This window comes from Notechis scutatus, chromosome 1, assembly GCF_049901735.1.
Source record: "Notechis scutatus isolate UNSWTSFEM ecotype Mainland chromosome 1, rNotScu1.2, whole genome shotgun sequence".
NCBI lineage: Eukaryota > Metazoa > Chordata > Lepidosauria > Squamata > Elapidae > Notechis > Notechis scutatus.
Window position 1 is genome coordinate 26,980,223 of NC_142009.1, and position 18,618 is coordinate 26,998,840.

General features: G+C 43.9%; 1 protein-coding gene across 1 annotated transcript in view; it reads left to right on the top strand.

The window, feature by feature from the left end:
• The first annotated feature begins 205 nt into the window (after positions 1-205).
• Positions 206-18,618, top strand: part of RAB10 (RAB10, member RAS oncogene family) — a 35,746-nt gene continuing 17,333 nt past the window's right edge. Inside the window, exon 1 of the mRNA XM_026671553.2 lies at positions 206-1,065. Coding sequence (XP_026527338.1) covers positions 939-1,065 — 127 coding nt within the window. The 5' untranslated portion in view covers positions 206-938. The remainder of the gene's footprint in view (positions 1,066-18,618) is intronic.

Consider the following 18,618-nt stretch of genomic DNA (forward strand, 5'->3'; position numbering starts at 1 on the left):
GCACTACCTGAGCCAAAGAAGAGGGGGAGGGGAAGGGAAGGGCATGGATCGCACATGTCACAATCCTGCTCTCTGCGCACACTCCACACTGAACCGCTCCCATTCAACGCTATGACCCCGCCTTTCCGATCCACTCTTCCACCAATCATGGGCGAGGGAAGAGTTATAAGCGTCCAAATCCCGCCTCCCTCGAAACCTTCATTTTGGGAGCACAACAACAAAAAATCCCCCATCGCTTTTTTCTAAGCTCCGGGAGTTTCCCTGGGCATTTGCGTCACGCTGCTCTACGACGATTGGAGACGTCGCACTCTCGTGCGTGGAGCAGCAGTCCGACTCGCGCAGGCGTAGAACGACCTCCCATGGTGTGTAGCAACTCGCCAATTCAGCTGCGCATGCGGAAGGGTTGGCCCTCGGTCCGTTCATATCCTTTGACGTCAGGAAGCAACTTCTTGTCTGCAAGAAAGGGAGCGGCCGCCAAATCAGCGTGCGCGCTCCCGCGCCCTTCCTCATCCTTTGCGTGAGCGTAACCCCGCCCCACCCGTCCACTGAATCCCTCGGCCCGGCTGTTCGTGCGTACGGCCTGCTCCCGTCCGGAGCGTGACTGAGTAAGGAAACCGAGAAGCGCTCGCTTGAGGAGGGAACCGAGGGGGCATGAAGTCGAGCGCCGCCGTCGCTGTTCACCCGTGAGGAAGCTCTGCCGGGAGCCAAGTCCCTCTACAACTGCTGCCTGCCCGGCCCGGCCCGGCCCGCTGTCACCAAGGCAGCCATTTTGTGCCTCCCCTTCCCTCCCTCAGCTTGCCGCCTCCTCCTTCGCCACCGCCGCGGAGCCCGGCCTTGTGCGTTGTAGTACGGAGGGGTCTCGGAGGGCCCAAGGCGGCGGCGGCGCCTGCTGAGGCAGAGCCTGGCGAGGAAGTGGCGCGCGGCGCGGGGGGGCCCCCATGGCGAAGAAAACCTACGACCTGCTCTTCAAGCTGCTGCTGATCGGCGACTCGGGCGTTGGCAAGACCTGCGTGCTTTTCCGGTTCTCCGATGATGCTTTTAACACCACGTTCATCTCCACCATCGGTGAGCGAGAGTTGGGAGTGCCAAGTATTGCGCCCGCGGCTTTTTTCTTTTTCTTTTAAATGTTCCGACTTTCCCCCACAGAGCCTCTTTTGTGCCCTTCCTATGTAATATTTGTATTTTCTCCTCCATCTCGTCTTTCTCTTTCGCTTTTTCTTTTTCTGAGGTGATGAAGGTGCGCCTGTAGAAATGTCGGTTCCATTCCCCACCCCTGATAAATTCTTTTTCCAAGGCCGATAAGGGCAAAATATGTGAGTTTTGGGTTGTTAGATTGAGGAAGTTTATTATATGAGGTAACCCCACCCCAAACATCTTGCCTAGGCATCCTTTGTTCCTGTTCTCTGTCTCATTATACTTTTCAGTTTTGAATGTAGGATATTCCACCTTTCACCTAGTGTTTTTCAGAGTACAATCCGTTCTGGAATAATCTTTATTTCGTGGTAATGTAGCTGCTGACTTCATGAATTTTCTTCTTCCTTCTATATTGGGTCGATATTTTGCAATCTCAGCCTTCCATAAGAAAAAAAAAAAAAAGGTTAGCTGTCATTCCAGCTGCACAGTGGGCAGTGCTTATTCAAATAGCCCTGGCCTTTTGAAAAGGAAAGCAAAAATGTTTTAAATACATTGTGCTAACTGTAGCACAGTGATCAGTAGCACCTTTTGGTCCTTCTAACACCAGTACAGCATACTCTTATTTCTTTAATGTTGTTAGTGGACTATGGCTTTATACCACTGTACCTAACCAATGCCACATTCATTCCTGGGAGTGACCTCAACATCATCCAAGGTTTTCTATTTCTCCCACACCCCCTAGTGTTGATACTGCTTGTTCATACTAGTTTTCTTAAATATATATCGTCCTTTGTGCCCGATTTCTTTGTTCATATTTGTTACATACATTTAACTGCTACTCTGTGTCCCAAATGAACATCTAGTTGATTCATGTATACAGGTTAATGGCTGTTGCCCTACTTCTGATGTTTGGAGGAAAGAAATTCCTCTATGAAGGAGGTGGTAGTGATTTTTGGAAATCTAGAAATGTATGAAACAGTTTTTGTTTTATTTTAGTGCTGGGCTTCAGTGGCTGTTCTTTGAGATCTCTAAAAGTTTTCATGGCTGGAAATAGATTATTGGTTTATAAAAAAAAAACCATTTAAAAAAATATTGTGACTTAGGCAGATTCTATAACCATTCTGTAAGATTAAATCATGAGTTTTGAATGAAAGCTTTACTACATAACCCTATTAATGCTGAGGATGCAGAAACCTCTATATCAGTGTTGGCGAATCTTTTCGGCACCGAGTGCTGAAACTGGAGCGTGTGCACGGTGGGGACCACCAGAAACCGGAAGAGCAGCTCCCTGGCGCATACATGTGTGCTAGCCACCTAGTCTTCCAGTTTCTTGCACGCATGCACGAAGACCAGCTAGCCAGTGCACATGTGTGCACTGGAAACTGGAAGCTCAGCTTCCTGGTGCCAGATGCGTGTCAGGGAGTTGCTCTTTCAGTTTCCCGCGCTTGCGAAGACCAGGGTAACCCGGAAGAGCAATGGGCAACTGGCGCACCCAGAGAGATGCCGTGCATGCCACTTCAGGCACACGTGCCATAGGCTTGCCATCACAGCTCTATAGAGATACTTCAGATTCCTAAAAAGAATTCAGTTGAATTGAACCTATTAAAATTATTTGTTGTGTTTTGCTTTGCATACTTTAGTTTAGCAAAATATTCCAAAGATCTCAAATTACAAGTACAGGTTGATGGTATCATTTGCTAGTCACTGCTGCAATTTATCATAGTGCTATTAGTGCTGGGGACTTTCAGCTGAATATGAAAGTAAAATTGTAGGAGTGTGCAGCTCTTCCAATTCAAAGGCAAAAGGGGGCTTCTGAGTTCATTTCCGGCATGAATATAGCACCTACCTGTAGCTCCTTAAAACAGCCATGCCTTTTCTTATGATTACATGCAGATTGATTTGTAGTTAGACCCAAGAAAAGACATCTTTGGTTCACAGAGTTACTACACAGAGTGCTATGTTTGTGTCCATACTGCTCTTAAGAATTTTTTGCTTTTGAATCCAAATTATCATATAACCTTATTGTAGGACATTTATATAGACTAGGTCAAAAACTGCTTTCTGCATAGTGTTTTTAATTATAAATACTCCTTGAACATCATCTTAGCTATTCTCCTCACTTAAATTCACAGCTAGACACTAACGTTGAACAGTATGTAGAATGGCAAATAACCATATTTATTGGTGAATCATATATAATTTTCATTGAGATAGATTTCTTTTCTGACTAGGAAAAGACTTTACTTTTATTAGTGGCAGCAGTTAATGTTCATTTCTTCAAGTTTGCATACAGTGAATGGATTTGTTTGTAAGAAAATCTATAGATTTAGGATGTTTTTCAAAGTTCTAAGGAGAAGCCATCTTAGAGTCAATCCACATCCTGTATTATGTACACTGATATGTAAAACTACTGAAGGTAATTGCATCTTGATTATAATATGCATGCTCCTGTTAATTTAGCTGTAAATTTAAATAAAGTAATATGTAGTGGCTTTTGATCTTAATAGATTTATTACCAGAAGCTTTCACTGAAAAAAAATCCTTAATGAGATGCATAAAAGTTGGCAGTTTGTTTTTTTTAGAGTTAACATAGATACTTTTACAATTGATTGCTGCTATACAGACAGAACTTTATTGTTTTAGACATTAAATATAACTTCTAATATTTATTTTTCTAGTTTTGTCTAGTTTAAAATTTAAATTTACTACTTATAGATAATCCTTGACTTAAAACCACAATTGGGATTGGAATTTCAATCACAGTCATTAAGCAAATTCATTTTGTTTACTGGAAACTAGCAAAAAAGTCACAAATTGCAATCATGTGACTACAGGATGCTGCAGTCATTCATAAATGCAAGCTGGTTGCCAAGGGTCCAAAAAATGTGGTAATATGATCATGGGGGAAACAATCTTTTACAAGGCCCGGAAGGGCTTTGTAGGCTCTAATGCACCTTTTACAAGGCCATAGTAACTTTGAATGAACAACCAGCCATAAGTTCAGAACTATCTTAGTATCCAAAGTTATAACAGACCTCTCCATAACTACTTACGAACTGGTTTCAAAGCTCTGACAGCCACATATGCACTCTCCAGCAGGGACATGGTCTCATTTTGGGCACTTGGCAATCAATCCACATTTAAAAGCATTTACAGCATCCAAGGTTCACATGACTGCAATTTATTTTTTAATTTATTTATTGCTGGAAATGGATTTACTTCCAGTTTCAAGCAAAAAACACTCCTTGCCTCATTCAGGTTCATTGTGACTGCCACAAAAATGGTGTGGTCGTATAGTGATCCACTTAATGGCTGGGACAACTTACAATCATTTAAGGGCTCAATTATAGTCAAAAGTCAAAATCTATCCCTATGGGGTTATCAATTGCATAGTATTCCCTCTTGCTCACAGGAAGAAGCTTTGGAAAGCCTTTCCTTTTGATGGCATAAAGGTTAATAATATCAGGTTTACTTGCTAAGATTGGAATAGTTGTTTAAAAACATTCCATCTCTGACTTTTGAAGCATACTGATAGTCCTCAATTAATGACCATTCATTCAGCGACTGTCTAAAGTTTTGCTGGCACTGAAAGTGGTGACTGCAGCTGTTTCTCAAACTTCCATCTGACCCAAAGCTCTTGAGTTCATGATCTTGATGTTTGCCAACGAGCTTGAAGTTGCAAAATTGCAGTGTCCTGTGAACACAGAATCATGATTTGCAACCTTCCTTGCTGGCTTCCCACAAGCAAAGTCAATAGAGAAGCTAGCAGGGAAGGTCACAAGCTGCTCGGTTAAGTCTCCCGTGTCTGTGCACACTCCTCAGGCCTCACTGTCTCCCCATCACTCATGCACCCTAATAGTTTCTCTCTCATCTGGCAGTAATTATCCCAAGTCCTGCTATATGCCACGCCTTTCCTGATACCACACCTATGCCACGCCTTTCCTGATACTTGTGCATCCTTTCCCACCTGGCAGCAGCCACTAACCTGCCTTCAGGCTTGGTTATGAGCCACCTGGGACTTAAAATTTCCTGCCAATCTTCCCACTGACTTTGGTTGTTGGAAGCCAGCGAGATGTTGCGAGGTATTTACTTAACAACCCATCATCTTCTCTTAACAATGGAAAAATGTACTGCAGGAATTGCTGTCACTAAGCAATGCAGTCACCTGACATTGTGATTTCAACTATATCACTTAGGGATGGAAATTCCAGTCCCAAATTGCCATTGTAATTTGAGGACTACTTGTGTAATGCTAAGGATCTGTAATGTATTCTTTATAACACCTGCTTTTCAGTATTTCCTTTGTCTAGCACAGGAGTCCCCAAATTCTTCAGCTCATTAACTCCTCAATGAAGTTTCAGATTGTTCATCAACCCCAAAACTCAAGGCTGCTTTCATTGCTGATTGACCAATCAAAACTATGTCACTTCTAACCACCTCATCTTCAGGACTAGGAACTGGCGTGCAGCTTCACGGAGACCTCAAATTGAACCCCATCAACCGTCTATTATTTATCAACCACTTATTGATCCCCAGACATCTATTGACTTTTTTGATAGTTCCCTCGATCTGGGGATATCGATACTGACCAGTTTGAGTAACCCTGGTCTAACCTCTACCTGAGTGTGTTTAAAAGGGCTCTTGAAACTTGGCTTTTCCCACAGGCCTTACATGAGACTGTTTGGCAGATCCTGTGTGCTGTGATGTTTTTAGAATATGTTTTGCTTCTTCAGAATGACTATATTTTTTTACCGGTATCTTTTTTAATAATAATTTTATTATTGTACGTTGTCCAAAGCTATTGAATTGAACATTCTTATACATTTAATAAATAAATAGAAACTTATATTAATACAGAGAACCTCCTACCTGCTTTTACTGTTTTGTTAAACATCATTTAGTAAAAGTTCCAGTCTAGTTTTGGGGTATTTGTCAGCTTATTTATTTTATTTATTTATTAAATTTATATGTCATTATCTCCCCACTAGGGCAACTCTAGGTAGCTTACAGATCATAAAAAGATAAATAGAAAAACAGTTAAAATTTTAAAACTCTGCAACTTAAAAAGAACTATAAAAACCAGGAATCAAGGGATAGACATTACAAACACCACCTCCAGCAGTGAGCACCCCCTTTGGGGCCTCAAGCAAATCAGCAATGCCAAGTTTTAATGCCCTTCCAGAAGGCCAAAAGGGTGGGTGCATTTCTCATCTCCGTGGGCCAAGTGTTCTACAGGGTTGGGGCCACAGCAGAAAAGGCCTTTTTTCTTGACTGGAATTCTTGGGGTTCATAGTAGGCCTTTTCTACTGGCACAAGTGCAGTGGGTTAGTCCCTTTGAGGTGAGTCAGCTCCTCAGATACCCTGGATCCATGCCATGTAGAACTTTAAAGATAATAACCAGCACCTTGAATTGAACTTGGAAGTAACAACACTGTTATATGTGTCGTCCTAGGGACCCCCAGAACTGTGCACATTGCTGCATTCTGCACCAGCTCTAGCTGGGCATGTATATTAAATACTTACCCATTATTAGCATTTATAATACCTTATTCTTATTGTACTTTTTATTATATGCAAATACTTTCAGACTTTACTATGTTTGAAAGCCCTTTAGCAAGTTTTAACAGTCTCCTAATGATTTGGGGAAATTTTAGGAGTGCTTTCAGATGTATTAATTTGATACAATGGTTGACACTTTACTTCAAGGTGACATTGGATCTTCAAAATTAAGTTTCTGGCACATCATTTAGCTTGCCAATGAATTGGGACAGTGTTATTTTTAGTTGTGGTCCTGCTCTTGTTTGAAAAGTAAATGCTGAGAGTAGGGAGATGGTTTCTGTATCCCAGCTAGGATTGCTATAAATACCTTCCAGTGCTAAAATATCCAAGTCATCATAGGTTCCCTGATAGAGCAGAAAGTTGGACTTCAAAAGCAAAATTGAACATAATCAAGGATTCCCCATATTGTACTATATTATCAAATAACATCTTTTATGTTAGGAGTCCAGAGAAGTTATTTTCAACCCATGTATCTTGGGTTATGATCTATTACTGTTGGCGTTGGTCATGCTTTACTGGAGAGTTACTGAAAGGAAGTGTCCTAAGTACACTTCATATGGAGATTTATTTTACGTGCCTCAAGCATCATTTACTTAATGCTTTTTAATGACAACTTTTAATTACAATATAAATTGGCTCATTGGTTTTAACTACCAGATATTCTTCTCATTACTAATACAGTATAACTGTAGCTTTATTTTAGATTTTGTATATAAGTAACTCTTTGGAAATACTATTATGTATTACACTTATAAAGATGCTGGAAGCAATTTTGAGACAATCCTTCCCCCACTTACATTTATCAAGAAAACCAGGCTGAGTGTTGTGATAAATTGGATGTTAGCACAATCCACCCAGAGTTGCCCTGTGGTAAGATGGGCAACCAATACATTTTATAAATAAATAAAATTGTGAAGAAGCAATATCTGTTGTCTTGATTAGCAGAATGGTAGACTGAAAATAATATTCTGTTAGTAGGATTTCAAACTAAGTTCCAGTAAGCTAATGGTATTTATAGTTCTAGACTGAAAACTATGGTGCATAAATCATTATTTTAAACTTTGGATTTTGAGCTATATGGAAAAGATTTTATGCATTTACATCTAAATCTGAATGGTTGTTTTCCTGATAGCATTTTATTTGTTTCTTGTTAGTCACTTAGTATTACCGTATTTGTTGGACTATAAGATGCACCGAACCATAAGATGCACCTAGGTTTAGAGAAGGAAAACAAGAAAATTAAAGTTTTAGGCTTCCGTGCATCCTGTTTTCAGCCTCCCCAGCCCCCAGAAGCAGTATGTAGGCCAAAAACAGACCCGTTTTTGGCCTCCCAAACCCTCCTGCGTCCTGTTTTTGCTCTCCCTGGCGTCCAGAAACACTCTGCAGGCCAAAAACGGGCCCGTATTCACTCTATAAGACACACAGACATTTTCACCTACTTTTTGGGGGGAGGAAAGTGTGTCTTATAGTCCAAAAAATATGGTAATTTGAAGTGACTGTAATCTAAATTCATTTTGGATATTTTTGGAATAATCATTGCTCTCCAAGTTTGAAGGTAGTAGAGAAATGGTTTGTCTAAAGTCATGCTCTCACTCATGAAAAGAAGGAGCAGTGAGGAGAATATGTAGATCTGGAATATTGTATGCTGGAGCTCATTCTGAATCACCTTTGTTAGTGTCTTCCTCGACCAATATGCTTGAAAATCACAAGTTTAAAAGTTTTGTTTTATTTTTGGATCAAATGTGGTCTTGGTTAAAGTCAAATAAGGAAAATATGCTAATGCAAACCCTTTTAGGTATAGCAGTTCAATAACTGAGTTTACGAAGTATTTTGACCATAATTTATCAAATAAACCACACTGGTTGGGTCTATATATTGTGTGGTAAGTAAAATCAAACAAACGATACTATATGTTAGAACAGGGGCAGGCACTTTATAGATCTCATGCCCCACATTTCAATCTGTAGAGCATGTCTAGACATTGCTGTCTGGGTGGAGGGCAATGATGAAATATTAATGTAATGTCATTACATAAATACCACAAGTTACATACTTGCATCCATTGTTGAGGTGGAAGGACATAATCATGGTGTATGCATGATGATATCACTGTTTGCTGTGAAGGCTGCGGTGCCCAGATCACTCTGTTAGAATTTAGTGGCAAGAGAATAACATTTTGACAATGAGGTACTTCTTGCTTTTTAATAAATAAATATGGAAGATGGCTACCCCCTCTGGAAATACCATATCATCAACTTCATCTCATTCTTCCCTCAAAGTTCAAAATAAAAGAGCATCTCCAGAGGGAAAAAAGTTGTCTACTTGAATTTAGCAAGATTTGCGAATCTAGCAAGAAGGTGAGGCAAAAGAACAATCTATACAAGGTAGTCTTTGCTTAAAAATTATTTATTCAGCAATCATTCAAAGTCACGATGTCCCTAAGCAAATGGTAGTTATGGCCAGTTCTCGAGGTTACTCTTGTTGTAATACACCTGCAGTCACATAATAAAAATTTGGGTGATTGGCAGCCCACCTAAATTTATGACCATAGCTTGTGCTTCAACTCCCCCTATCCTATCTTCTCTCTCCCTTCCCCAGTCACTGTCTTTTTGGCCTTATGAAGAGCTGGCAGCTGCCTGAGCTTGCACACTTTGTAGCAGTAGCAGGAAAGAAACAGGGATGTTCAACTAGAGGCATCTCAGGTGGATGGCAGTAGAATGCAAAGCAGCCAAAAGAGCACAGATTGAGGGGGAGTTGAAGCAGAGGCAGGCACAGCAGGGCAGGAGAAGCAGGAGGTCATCACCTAACAACAGCAACTGGAACTGCATTGCTATGTGGTGTGAGCAGGGCGGTTAGATTAGAACAGTGGTTGCCAACCAGTGGGCCGGGGACCACTGGTAGTCTGTGAGAAAATTTTGGTGGTCCGCAGAGAAATGTCACCCCTAAAGCACCCCCCCAAAGCAATTAATCCAGGCTGCGTGGGAACACAAGGTTGTCCTGCCCACATGGTCTGCGGGAACACAAGGCTTGCATGCATTGCAAACAGCATGAGATAGTGAGGGGAGGGGGGAAAGGGCGGAAGTGGGGAACGTGCCCCACACACCTTGCCTGGCCACCAGGCTGCTTCTTTCCGCTTCTTTCTTCTGCTTTTGGCTGCATGAAAGGAAAGCAGCAAAAGTCTTTCTTTCTCTCCCCCAAACTCCACCAGAAATGAGTCTTTGGGACCCTGCAATGCATCCTACTCCAAGAGGCTGTGCCGGTGTGACAAGTCTCACAAAGACTCATTTCTGCCAGATTTTGGGAGAGAAAAAGAAAGACTTCTGCTGCTTTCCTTGCATGAAGCCAAAAGTCTCTGTCTCTCTCCCCCTGAGAACGGAGATGGTATCCTGCAATCCCAAATAAAGAAGGATCAATCGGTAGAAAAACGGGGTGGGGGATTTTCCTACATACTTTTTTGAGGATTTTCCCAGGGTCTCTGATCCGCATGATTTAAAATTATGAGTTTGGTGGTCCCTGAGGTCCAAAAGGTTGGCGACCCCTGGACTAGAAGACCTCCAAAGTCTCTTCCAAGTCTGTTATTCTGTTAATTGTTTTCCCTAATGACTGCTTTGCTTAGCAATAGAAATTCCGGTCCCAATTAAGGTCATTAACTGAAAAGTATTTGTACAGGAATATAATTCCACTATGATTGTTTAAGTTATTTTATCTAGTTTCTTCAAGTCAGAATGGATTTGAAGTAGTACTAAGCTCCACTTAGAATTGCAGCTGTGGAGGGGAAAAAGGATTAACCTGAAGATGTGTTGACCTCTTTGCAGGTAGTAAAATACTTGTTCAAACCTTGCCTTTTTTTATTATAATGCTATGCATAATGAACTTTTTTGAGATCGTTTTTTCATTAGCATCCTAAAATAGCTATTCATCTCTTTGCATATAGAATACAATAGAATTACTATTTTCTTGTGGTACAGTAATTCAGATCAAGAATTCCTTTAAAGCCACAGTTATGAATTTTTCACATTTCCATTTTGGAACTAAGTGGAAAATTAAATATTTACTGTATAAGCCAGTTATCTTTGTTTGGAAAAAACTAATCTGACCTTCAGTACTGTATGGCAAAAGAAATATAATATAGCAACATGCAGAATGTGAAAAATTGAAGAAAATTATAAAAAAACGGCGAAAACATACAAAAGTAAAAAAAAGAAAATCCAAATTTTAAAAAAAATACCACCCCCCCCCCCCCCCCCAAATCCACCCCCAAAATCCCCACCGCCCCCTTTCTTGGCCCATTGTTTTGTTGTTTTGTTGGGGTTTTTTTGAAAAAAATTAAAAAAAATAAAAAAAAAAAAAAAAAATCCCCCCCCCAAACCAAAAAAAAAAACAAAAAAAAAAAAAAAAAAAAAAAAAAAAAAAAAAAAAAAAAAAAAAAAAAAAAAAAAAAAGCAAAAAAAAAACCAAAACCCCTCCCCCTAAAAAAAAAAAAAAAAAAAAGAAGAAAAAAAAAAAAAAAAAAAAAAAAAAAAAAAACAAACAACCCCCCAACCCCCCCCCCCCCCCCCCCCCCCCCCCCCCCCCCCACCACCCCCAAACCCCAAAAACAAAAACACCAAAAAAAAACAAAACCAAACACAAAAAAAAAAAAAAAAACCCCCCCACCCCCCCAAAACCGTAAATGAGAATCTTGTGTTTATGAATAGTGGATGAATGGAGAAAAGTATTTTTGAAGAGATGTGATATCTATTGAATATAGTGGATGGGTTCATACATTCTAGTATGCCCTGATTTTTAAAAAAGTTTATTGAACAAGTTACCTGATTTGTTAACATTAACCAATGAATTGTGATTTAGGAATTCTTATAATTAGTTTCACACATGATGACAAATAACAACTCAATGACTTATTAATGAGTAATGCACTGTATCAAAATCTAACAGTGTAATTTGCATTTATGATTATTATAGCTCCAAGATGGCTGTGGAGATTCTCAGTCATCCAGGTCATGGTTTTCCTAAATATGCTTTTTTCCCCACCATTCAGCCAGAGCTGAAGAAGCTTCTTGGATAAGAAGCAAAATGTCTTCAAAGCAAAACCAGAAGGTCCAGTTGCCTCTTGAAAAAGCACCTTTGGGATAGCTCCAAAATCTTACTAAATTTTTATCTGTTTTACACAACATATTTAATCATAATTTGGTTTGTTTTTTATTTAGTGTGTTGCTGAAACTGACCACTTGTAATTTTGTGAACTCTTAAGTCTATCTGTTAATTCTAGTAGGAGGTCTGTTATTTGTGGAGTAAGGGTATTTTTATTCATTTAAATTTGAACACATTACAGGACTTCTGTTCTTCCTACTTGACACTTAAAAGTGCAAAATGAAGGCAGATTAGTACCAACGTTTTTAAGTTGGATAATCAATAGTGGGGACAAGAAACAAAATGCTTATGTTCCTATTCTGAGTTGGCTATGGCTTGAGCAATATAGAATTGGAATCATAGGATCTGAAATGATTTCATATGCCCCAGATGTAAAAAACAGTGAAATTCAAAACTGGTAGAGGAGCCCTGGTAGCGCAGTGGTTACAGTCCTGTACAGGAGCCCTGGTGTTGCAGCGGTTAAAATGCTAACTCTGGAATTTGATCCTGACAGGGATCAAGGTTGACTCAGCCTTCAATGCTCTGAGGTCGGTAAAATGAGGAGCCGGATTGTTGGGGACAATATGCTGACATTGTAAATTGCTCAGAGAGTGGTGTAAAGGTTTATAAGTCTAAGCTCAATAGCCAATTGCTATTTGCTAGTCACTAGAAGACAGTAAAGAGGTACTGAAGATGCGTATTTTTTTGTCATCTAGTACACGGTCTCCAACCTTGGCAACTTTAAGACTTGTGGATTTCAGCTCCCAGAATTCCTCAGCCAGCAAACTAATCATCCAGATTTTTCCAACCCAACTCTAATAGCCTTTGCCATGACATTTGTCCTAGGGTAATGGTGGCTAACCTTTTTGGGCTCCTGTGCCGATAATTGCGTGTGTGCTTGTGCGCTTGCACTCTCCATCACCCAGAAGGCAATGCGCATGCCTCCTGTGCATGTGCTCGTGAGCCGTGCGACTGCACTGTGCGCTTCTGCGCATGCACGCATGCCCCCTGCATGCTGTGCGCTTCTGCACATGCACATGTCTCCCATGTGCAGTAGACCTTTTCTAGGCGAGGGCTCGCGTGCCGGCAGTAATGGCTCTGTGTGCCACTTCTGGCACACGTGCCATAGGTTTGCCACCACGGTCCTAAGGAATTCTGATTGAAAGGGACTTGGATTTTTGATGTCTCATAAAGGGCTTCTCCAGAGCAGGGCAGGAGGAGATCCTAGCAGAAAATATTAATTTGTCAATCCATGAATGAATTAAAAAGTTTTAAAATCAACCTTCAAATTTGTATTGAATAAGCCTAAATATGATTTTGCAGACCTCCGGAAATATGAACACTCCTGCCACACTCCCCTGTTTAAAGGTTGCAGATTTTCCACCTAGACTGTCTTCCAAAATATTACTGGTTTATATTTGGTAGAATGAGCAAGGAAAAAAATCCTTCTCTGCCTGAACGGAGCATTGAAATGCAAAAAAAAAAAAAAAAAAAAATATCTGCATCAAAGATGTTTAATAAAAGTTAAAGCATCCTTGTAGCAAAAAGTTTGTGAGAGAGCATACAAACAAAATTATGTAAAAATGTTAAACTAGCCATTCACTGAAGCTTTCTGGGCAGTTTATGAGAGAAATTGATTCAGTTTAAATAAAACATATCTATATCAAATAAAATATAGAAATAAAACACACACACCCCCACACACAATGTTTTGAATTAGTTGGAAATGAACTGGCAGTTAGTGTAGATGATGAAGTATTATCCTAATATGTTCATATTTGATGCATGCTGTTATAACCTTATGGGTTATAACCTTAGGACCACATCACTGCATCCATTAAACAAGGATCTTACATGAATTCATACGGGAAAAGGTGGAATTCCCTGGCAAACAAGCCAGTGGGGGAGAGCTGCAGGTGAGTTTCATAGGTAGGCACTGTGGAGTACAGGGCAGGTGGGTGAGTGAAAAGCCGGTTGGTACAATTTGCACCCATCTGTCAGCTTTCCCATTTACTTTGATTGTGGGAAGCTGGCAGGGAACATTGGGAATTGCAAGGTATACTGCAACCATCATAAAATACAAGCTGGTTACCAAGCAACCAAATTGACTGTGATTGCAGAAATGCTGCAATAGATGCAACTTTGAGGACCAGTCATGAGGCTATCTCATTCAGTACCGTTGTAACTTTTGCTGTAACAATAGCTGAAGGGGTTGTCATAACCTGAAGACTACCTGTGTGTCTCATACTCATGTTTGATCAGACACACTCCGGCTCTTCCTCTAGTAATGCTTTAGGAATTGATTCTGGCACATCATTCATATTTTTTCTGTTGTGTCTATTCGAAATGTAAATCTGCAGTCTAGAATTTTCTTATCTTTTGGCCATGTACAGAGCAATGGGAAATGTTAGCTACTTTACTGACATTGCATACTGATAACTAAGTTCTAAAGTGGGCTACACAATCCATTCTCCAGCATGCCTATGGGAGAATCAACACATATGGGTTGAATCTGCCTTTTTGCCCAGAGACTGAGTCATCAATCTTTGCCACAACCCGGGCCAGGAAGTCCCCAGTCTTGGCCCGATAGAGACGTGGCAAAGGTTGGCTCCAGTGATACTTTGGAAAAGCAGCATTCTTCATTGTGTGGATTCTCCTAAAGGTTTGAAAAAGAGAAGACAGGCAACAATTGGATTCAAAGCCTGCTCTTCGTCCTGTTTATTGCGCAGCTTCCCCTGAATCACCAACAGGGGCCCAACAGCCAGGCATGAAGGGAACAGCTCTTCATTAATTTCCACCCTTAGGGGGTGCACTGAAGAGCCACAGCTGCAAAATCCTCCTGCGCGCCCATTGCATGCCCAGGCTCACCTGGGTAACTCCAGTAGGGCCGTTTTTCACTTTACTGCCCCACAGCTGATCATTGGAGCTGGCAGCTGCCATTCTCCCTCGAGCCGCTCGGAGCATCCAGAGACTGGGATGTGCTTCTGAGTCCTCTTCTTGCAGGCTGAGCTTTAGATGAGGAAACGCTCCGCCCCTCACGTGGTATCGCGCAGCGTCTCCCCAGTCTTTTGCTCAGCCTCGAAGAGTCAGGCTGTGTTTTCAGAGAGCTCCTTGGCTGATCGTACATTTCTTGCCTATTTCTTGCCTATTCCAACTTCGTCTTCATAAGGTTTGCCTTTCCTTCCTCCTCCTGCGCAAAGGGTCTGGACTTAAGGGAAAAATTTCCCCGTCCCTGGGCGAAGCTGTGGGCTCGCAGCACGATAGCGCGACCCCCACCCTTATCAGATCACGTCGCTGCCTCTCCGCGTTGCCTCGTGGCACGCATTTCTTTTATTGCTGGATTCCCCCCACCCTAAACGCCGATCGGGAGGGTCATCGCCCCTAGGGCCCTAGGAGCTGAGCTGACCAGCAAGCCCTCCTTCCGTCCCGAAGGCGTCCCGAAGGTTCAGCTTATGGCCGCCATTTTGGCTCCGCATCGTGGTCGGGCGCCATTTTTAAATACTTTAGCTGCGGTGAATTGGAGCTCCAGGCCTTGGGTTAAAGCTTAGCTGCCCATCTCTTCCACCTGGCCCGCTCCTTTATTACTTGTTGGCCTCCCGCAGCCCGTTTCGAGCGGTTGCAGCCCCCTCCGGTTTTATTTTTCTTGTCTGGAGGCCTGCTGCCAGAGGCCCTCTCTTCAACTCTAGGCCTCAGGCGTTTATTTGACTGATTGGCCTGTACTGAGATACAGTTCTCCGTACATAACAAATTCCAAAAGGGGAGCGGGCCAGCTTCATCGTCACCCGGCCTCATCCAGGCCTGATCTGGGCGAGCCAACCGCCCTTGCTAGTATTTATTATCTAACATGGCAGACGACAATCCCTCTAAACGTCCTTCCTTGAAGGCTAAGGCAAAGTCCCACTACTTGCGCAGGCAGGACAAGGAACCTAAGGGCTCTAGACAGGACAAGGAACCTTCCAAGGCCTCCCAACGTGACGCCTCAAGGCGCCACAAAGCGTTGGAAAAAGAGTCTGACAGGCGTTCAGGGAGTCCCGCCCAGAGCCGTCATTACTTCCTCCTCCAACCACTTTTACACCCACTGCTGCTGGTCTGCGCCAGGACGAACCCTCTACCTCCGAGGTTCCGCCTCTCATCAGGGCTTGGATGGAATCAGCCATCCGCCAGAGCATTGCAGAGGGACTACAACACATGACCAGATCAGTCTTCTCTCCATGAGCCTCCGAGCACGACTCTTTATCCATCAGATCCCTTCCACAACCGGTCCCCCGGTTGATCAGGTACTCTCTCAGAGGGACAGCCCTCCTCCGGTTGGGGCCCAGGTGGAGGAGGAAGGGGACTTTGGGGATTTCAGGGAAGAGGAAGAGGACTCCCAGATGGGATCCTCCCGCTACAGTGAAACCCTCTTAGAGGCTGACATCATGAAGGGGAGATGTCGGAGGACGAGGGCACTTCCCCGACCAACCCACTTTTTGGGGGCTGTTCAAGCCGCACATGTTCAAGTCCCTCCTCCTTAAGGCCAAGTATGTCTCTGGCCTTCTTCCCCAGTCCCCTGCAAACCTTCCCCCGTCCCAGAGGGCCCGGAGGACTCCATTTTCACCCAACCAGTGGTGGAAGCTGAGGTCATCCCTTCCCCTTCCATCTTCGTGGATCCGGTAGCGAAGCAACTCACCTCCACAGGGACCCTCCTACACCCTCTAGCCAAGACAAGAGATTCCTTAATCTCGATTCGGCACTATCTAGCCTTCTGAACATTCCGGAACTTGATGACCCCATTGTGGGTCTGGTTTTCTCCTCTACCCCTTGTGAGGCCCTAGAGGCCTTGAAACCTGATGACATGCGGGCGGAGTTGGTGCTGCGCAGGGCCCACCTATATGACGCCTGGGCCATTAAATCAGCTATGGCCGCTCCTTTTTCACAAGGTCCTCTATCCGCTGGCTACGCCAGCTCAAGGAACACGTCCCGCTTCCAATCTCAGAGCACACCAGGACATAGCGAAGTTAGTGGCTGCAGCCGAGTTCTCGGCTGACGCCACTTACCAGTCGGTAAAATTCTCTTCCAGGGCCATCTCATCGCACGTCACGGCTCGCCGCATGCTGGCTCAAACACTGGCAGACGGACGTAAAGAATAAGGTCAAGCTGGCCACTGCTCCCACTAAGGGAGATAAACTGTTTGGCCCAGCTTGGAACCACTGTTGGTCGAGGACCGCAGTAAGAGAAAGTATCTACCCCCTTCCCGCCCAGATACCCTAGACCCCTTCCTTCCGATCCCAGGACCGCCGGTCCCGGGCGACAGGACCAGACGCGGTGGCAGCTACAAGAGACCCTTTCGGGATCGGGAGGAAGGCCCTACCGCAGAAGGTGGAGCTTCTTCCTCCCTCCCCATTGGCGGCCGCCTCAGCCACTTCGCTGCCCAATGGGACATATCCACATCCGATGCATGGGTTAGGGACACAATCAGGTTTGGTCTCGCCCTGGAGTTCAGGTCCGCCCCCCTGATTACTTCATCCCATCCCCTCCTCAAGGGATCCCTCCAAACGTGCACCAATGGATGCAGCCATCCATCATCTTCTTGACATCCAGGCCATGCAACCTGTCCCTCCGAATCAGAGAGAAAGGGCTTTTACTCCCATCTCTTTGTGGTGCCCAAGCACTCTGGGGTTGGAGAGTCATCCTGGACTTGAAACGGCTCAACCGTCACCTTATCCAGCGTGAGGTTCAATATGCACCTTGCAATCTATTCTTTTAGGCTCCAGGCGGGAGACTGGTTATCTTCCATAGATCTTTCGGAGGCATTCCTCCATATTCCAATCAGGGCCCTCCCATTCAAATTCCCCAGGTTCTGTCATAATAGCCTTCACTATCAATACGTGGCCCTACCCTTTGGACTGGCATTGGCCCCCGGACCTTCACCAAGGTCCCGGCGGCCCTGGCGGCTCATCTCAGGAGCGTTCCCGTCCGCCTCCACTGCTACTTGGACGTTATCCTTATTCTCTCCCGTCCAAATCCCAGGCAGTCAGGGATACCAGGGTCACCCTCTCGCCTTATGGGCACTCGGGTTTCTAGTCAATTGGCAAAGAGCCAACTTACCCCTTCCACCCGAATCAACCTCTTGGGTGCCATAATTTATTCCGTTTCTCAAAGAGTTTTCCTCTCTCCGGAGAGGTTCCTTAGCATTCAAGCCCTGGTCAAACAGAGCAGCCGTTCAAGGAGGGTGGCCTTGCTGGACTTCTCTGAATTGTTGGGCAAAATGGTGTCACCCATCTCTATTATTCCCTGGGCCCGTCTACACAGTAGATCCCTCCAGTGGCTCCTGCTCCCGCTCCAACGATCCGGAAGAAGCAACTCGAAGGCCAGAATCAGGGTCCCTCCAGGGGTCCTCTCGTTTCTTCTCTGGTGGACCAATCCCGCCATCAACAGAGGCCACCTCTTCGCGGAACCTCAATGACTCTCCGTCACTACGGACGCAAGCCTGTCCGGTTGAGGCGCTCATCTCGACTCGCTCTCGGCACAGGGCAAATGGTCGCCGACCGAGCAGAGGTGCAGTATCAATTGGCTAGAGCTTCACGCTGTCCATCTGGCCCTGTGCAGTTTTTCCTCAGATCCGCAAACATCACGTTCTCGTTCTCACGGACAACGCCACGGCCAATGCCCATATCAACAGGCAAGGGGGCACCCAGTCCATCCAGCTAATGAGGGAAGCCGGCGCCTTTGCCGCTGGACAGAATCCAACCTCCTATCTCTAAAAGCCGAACACATCTCCGGAGTAGACAATACTCAGGCGGACTGGCTGAGCAG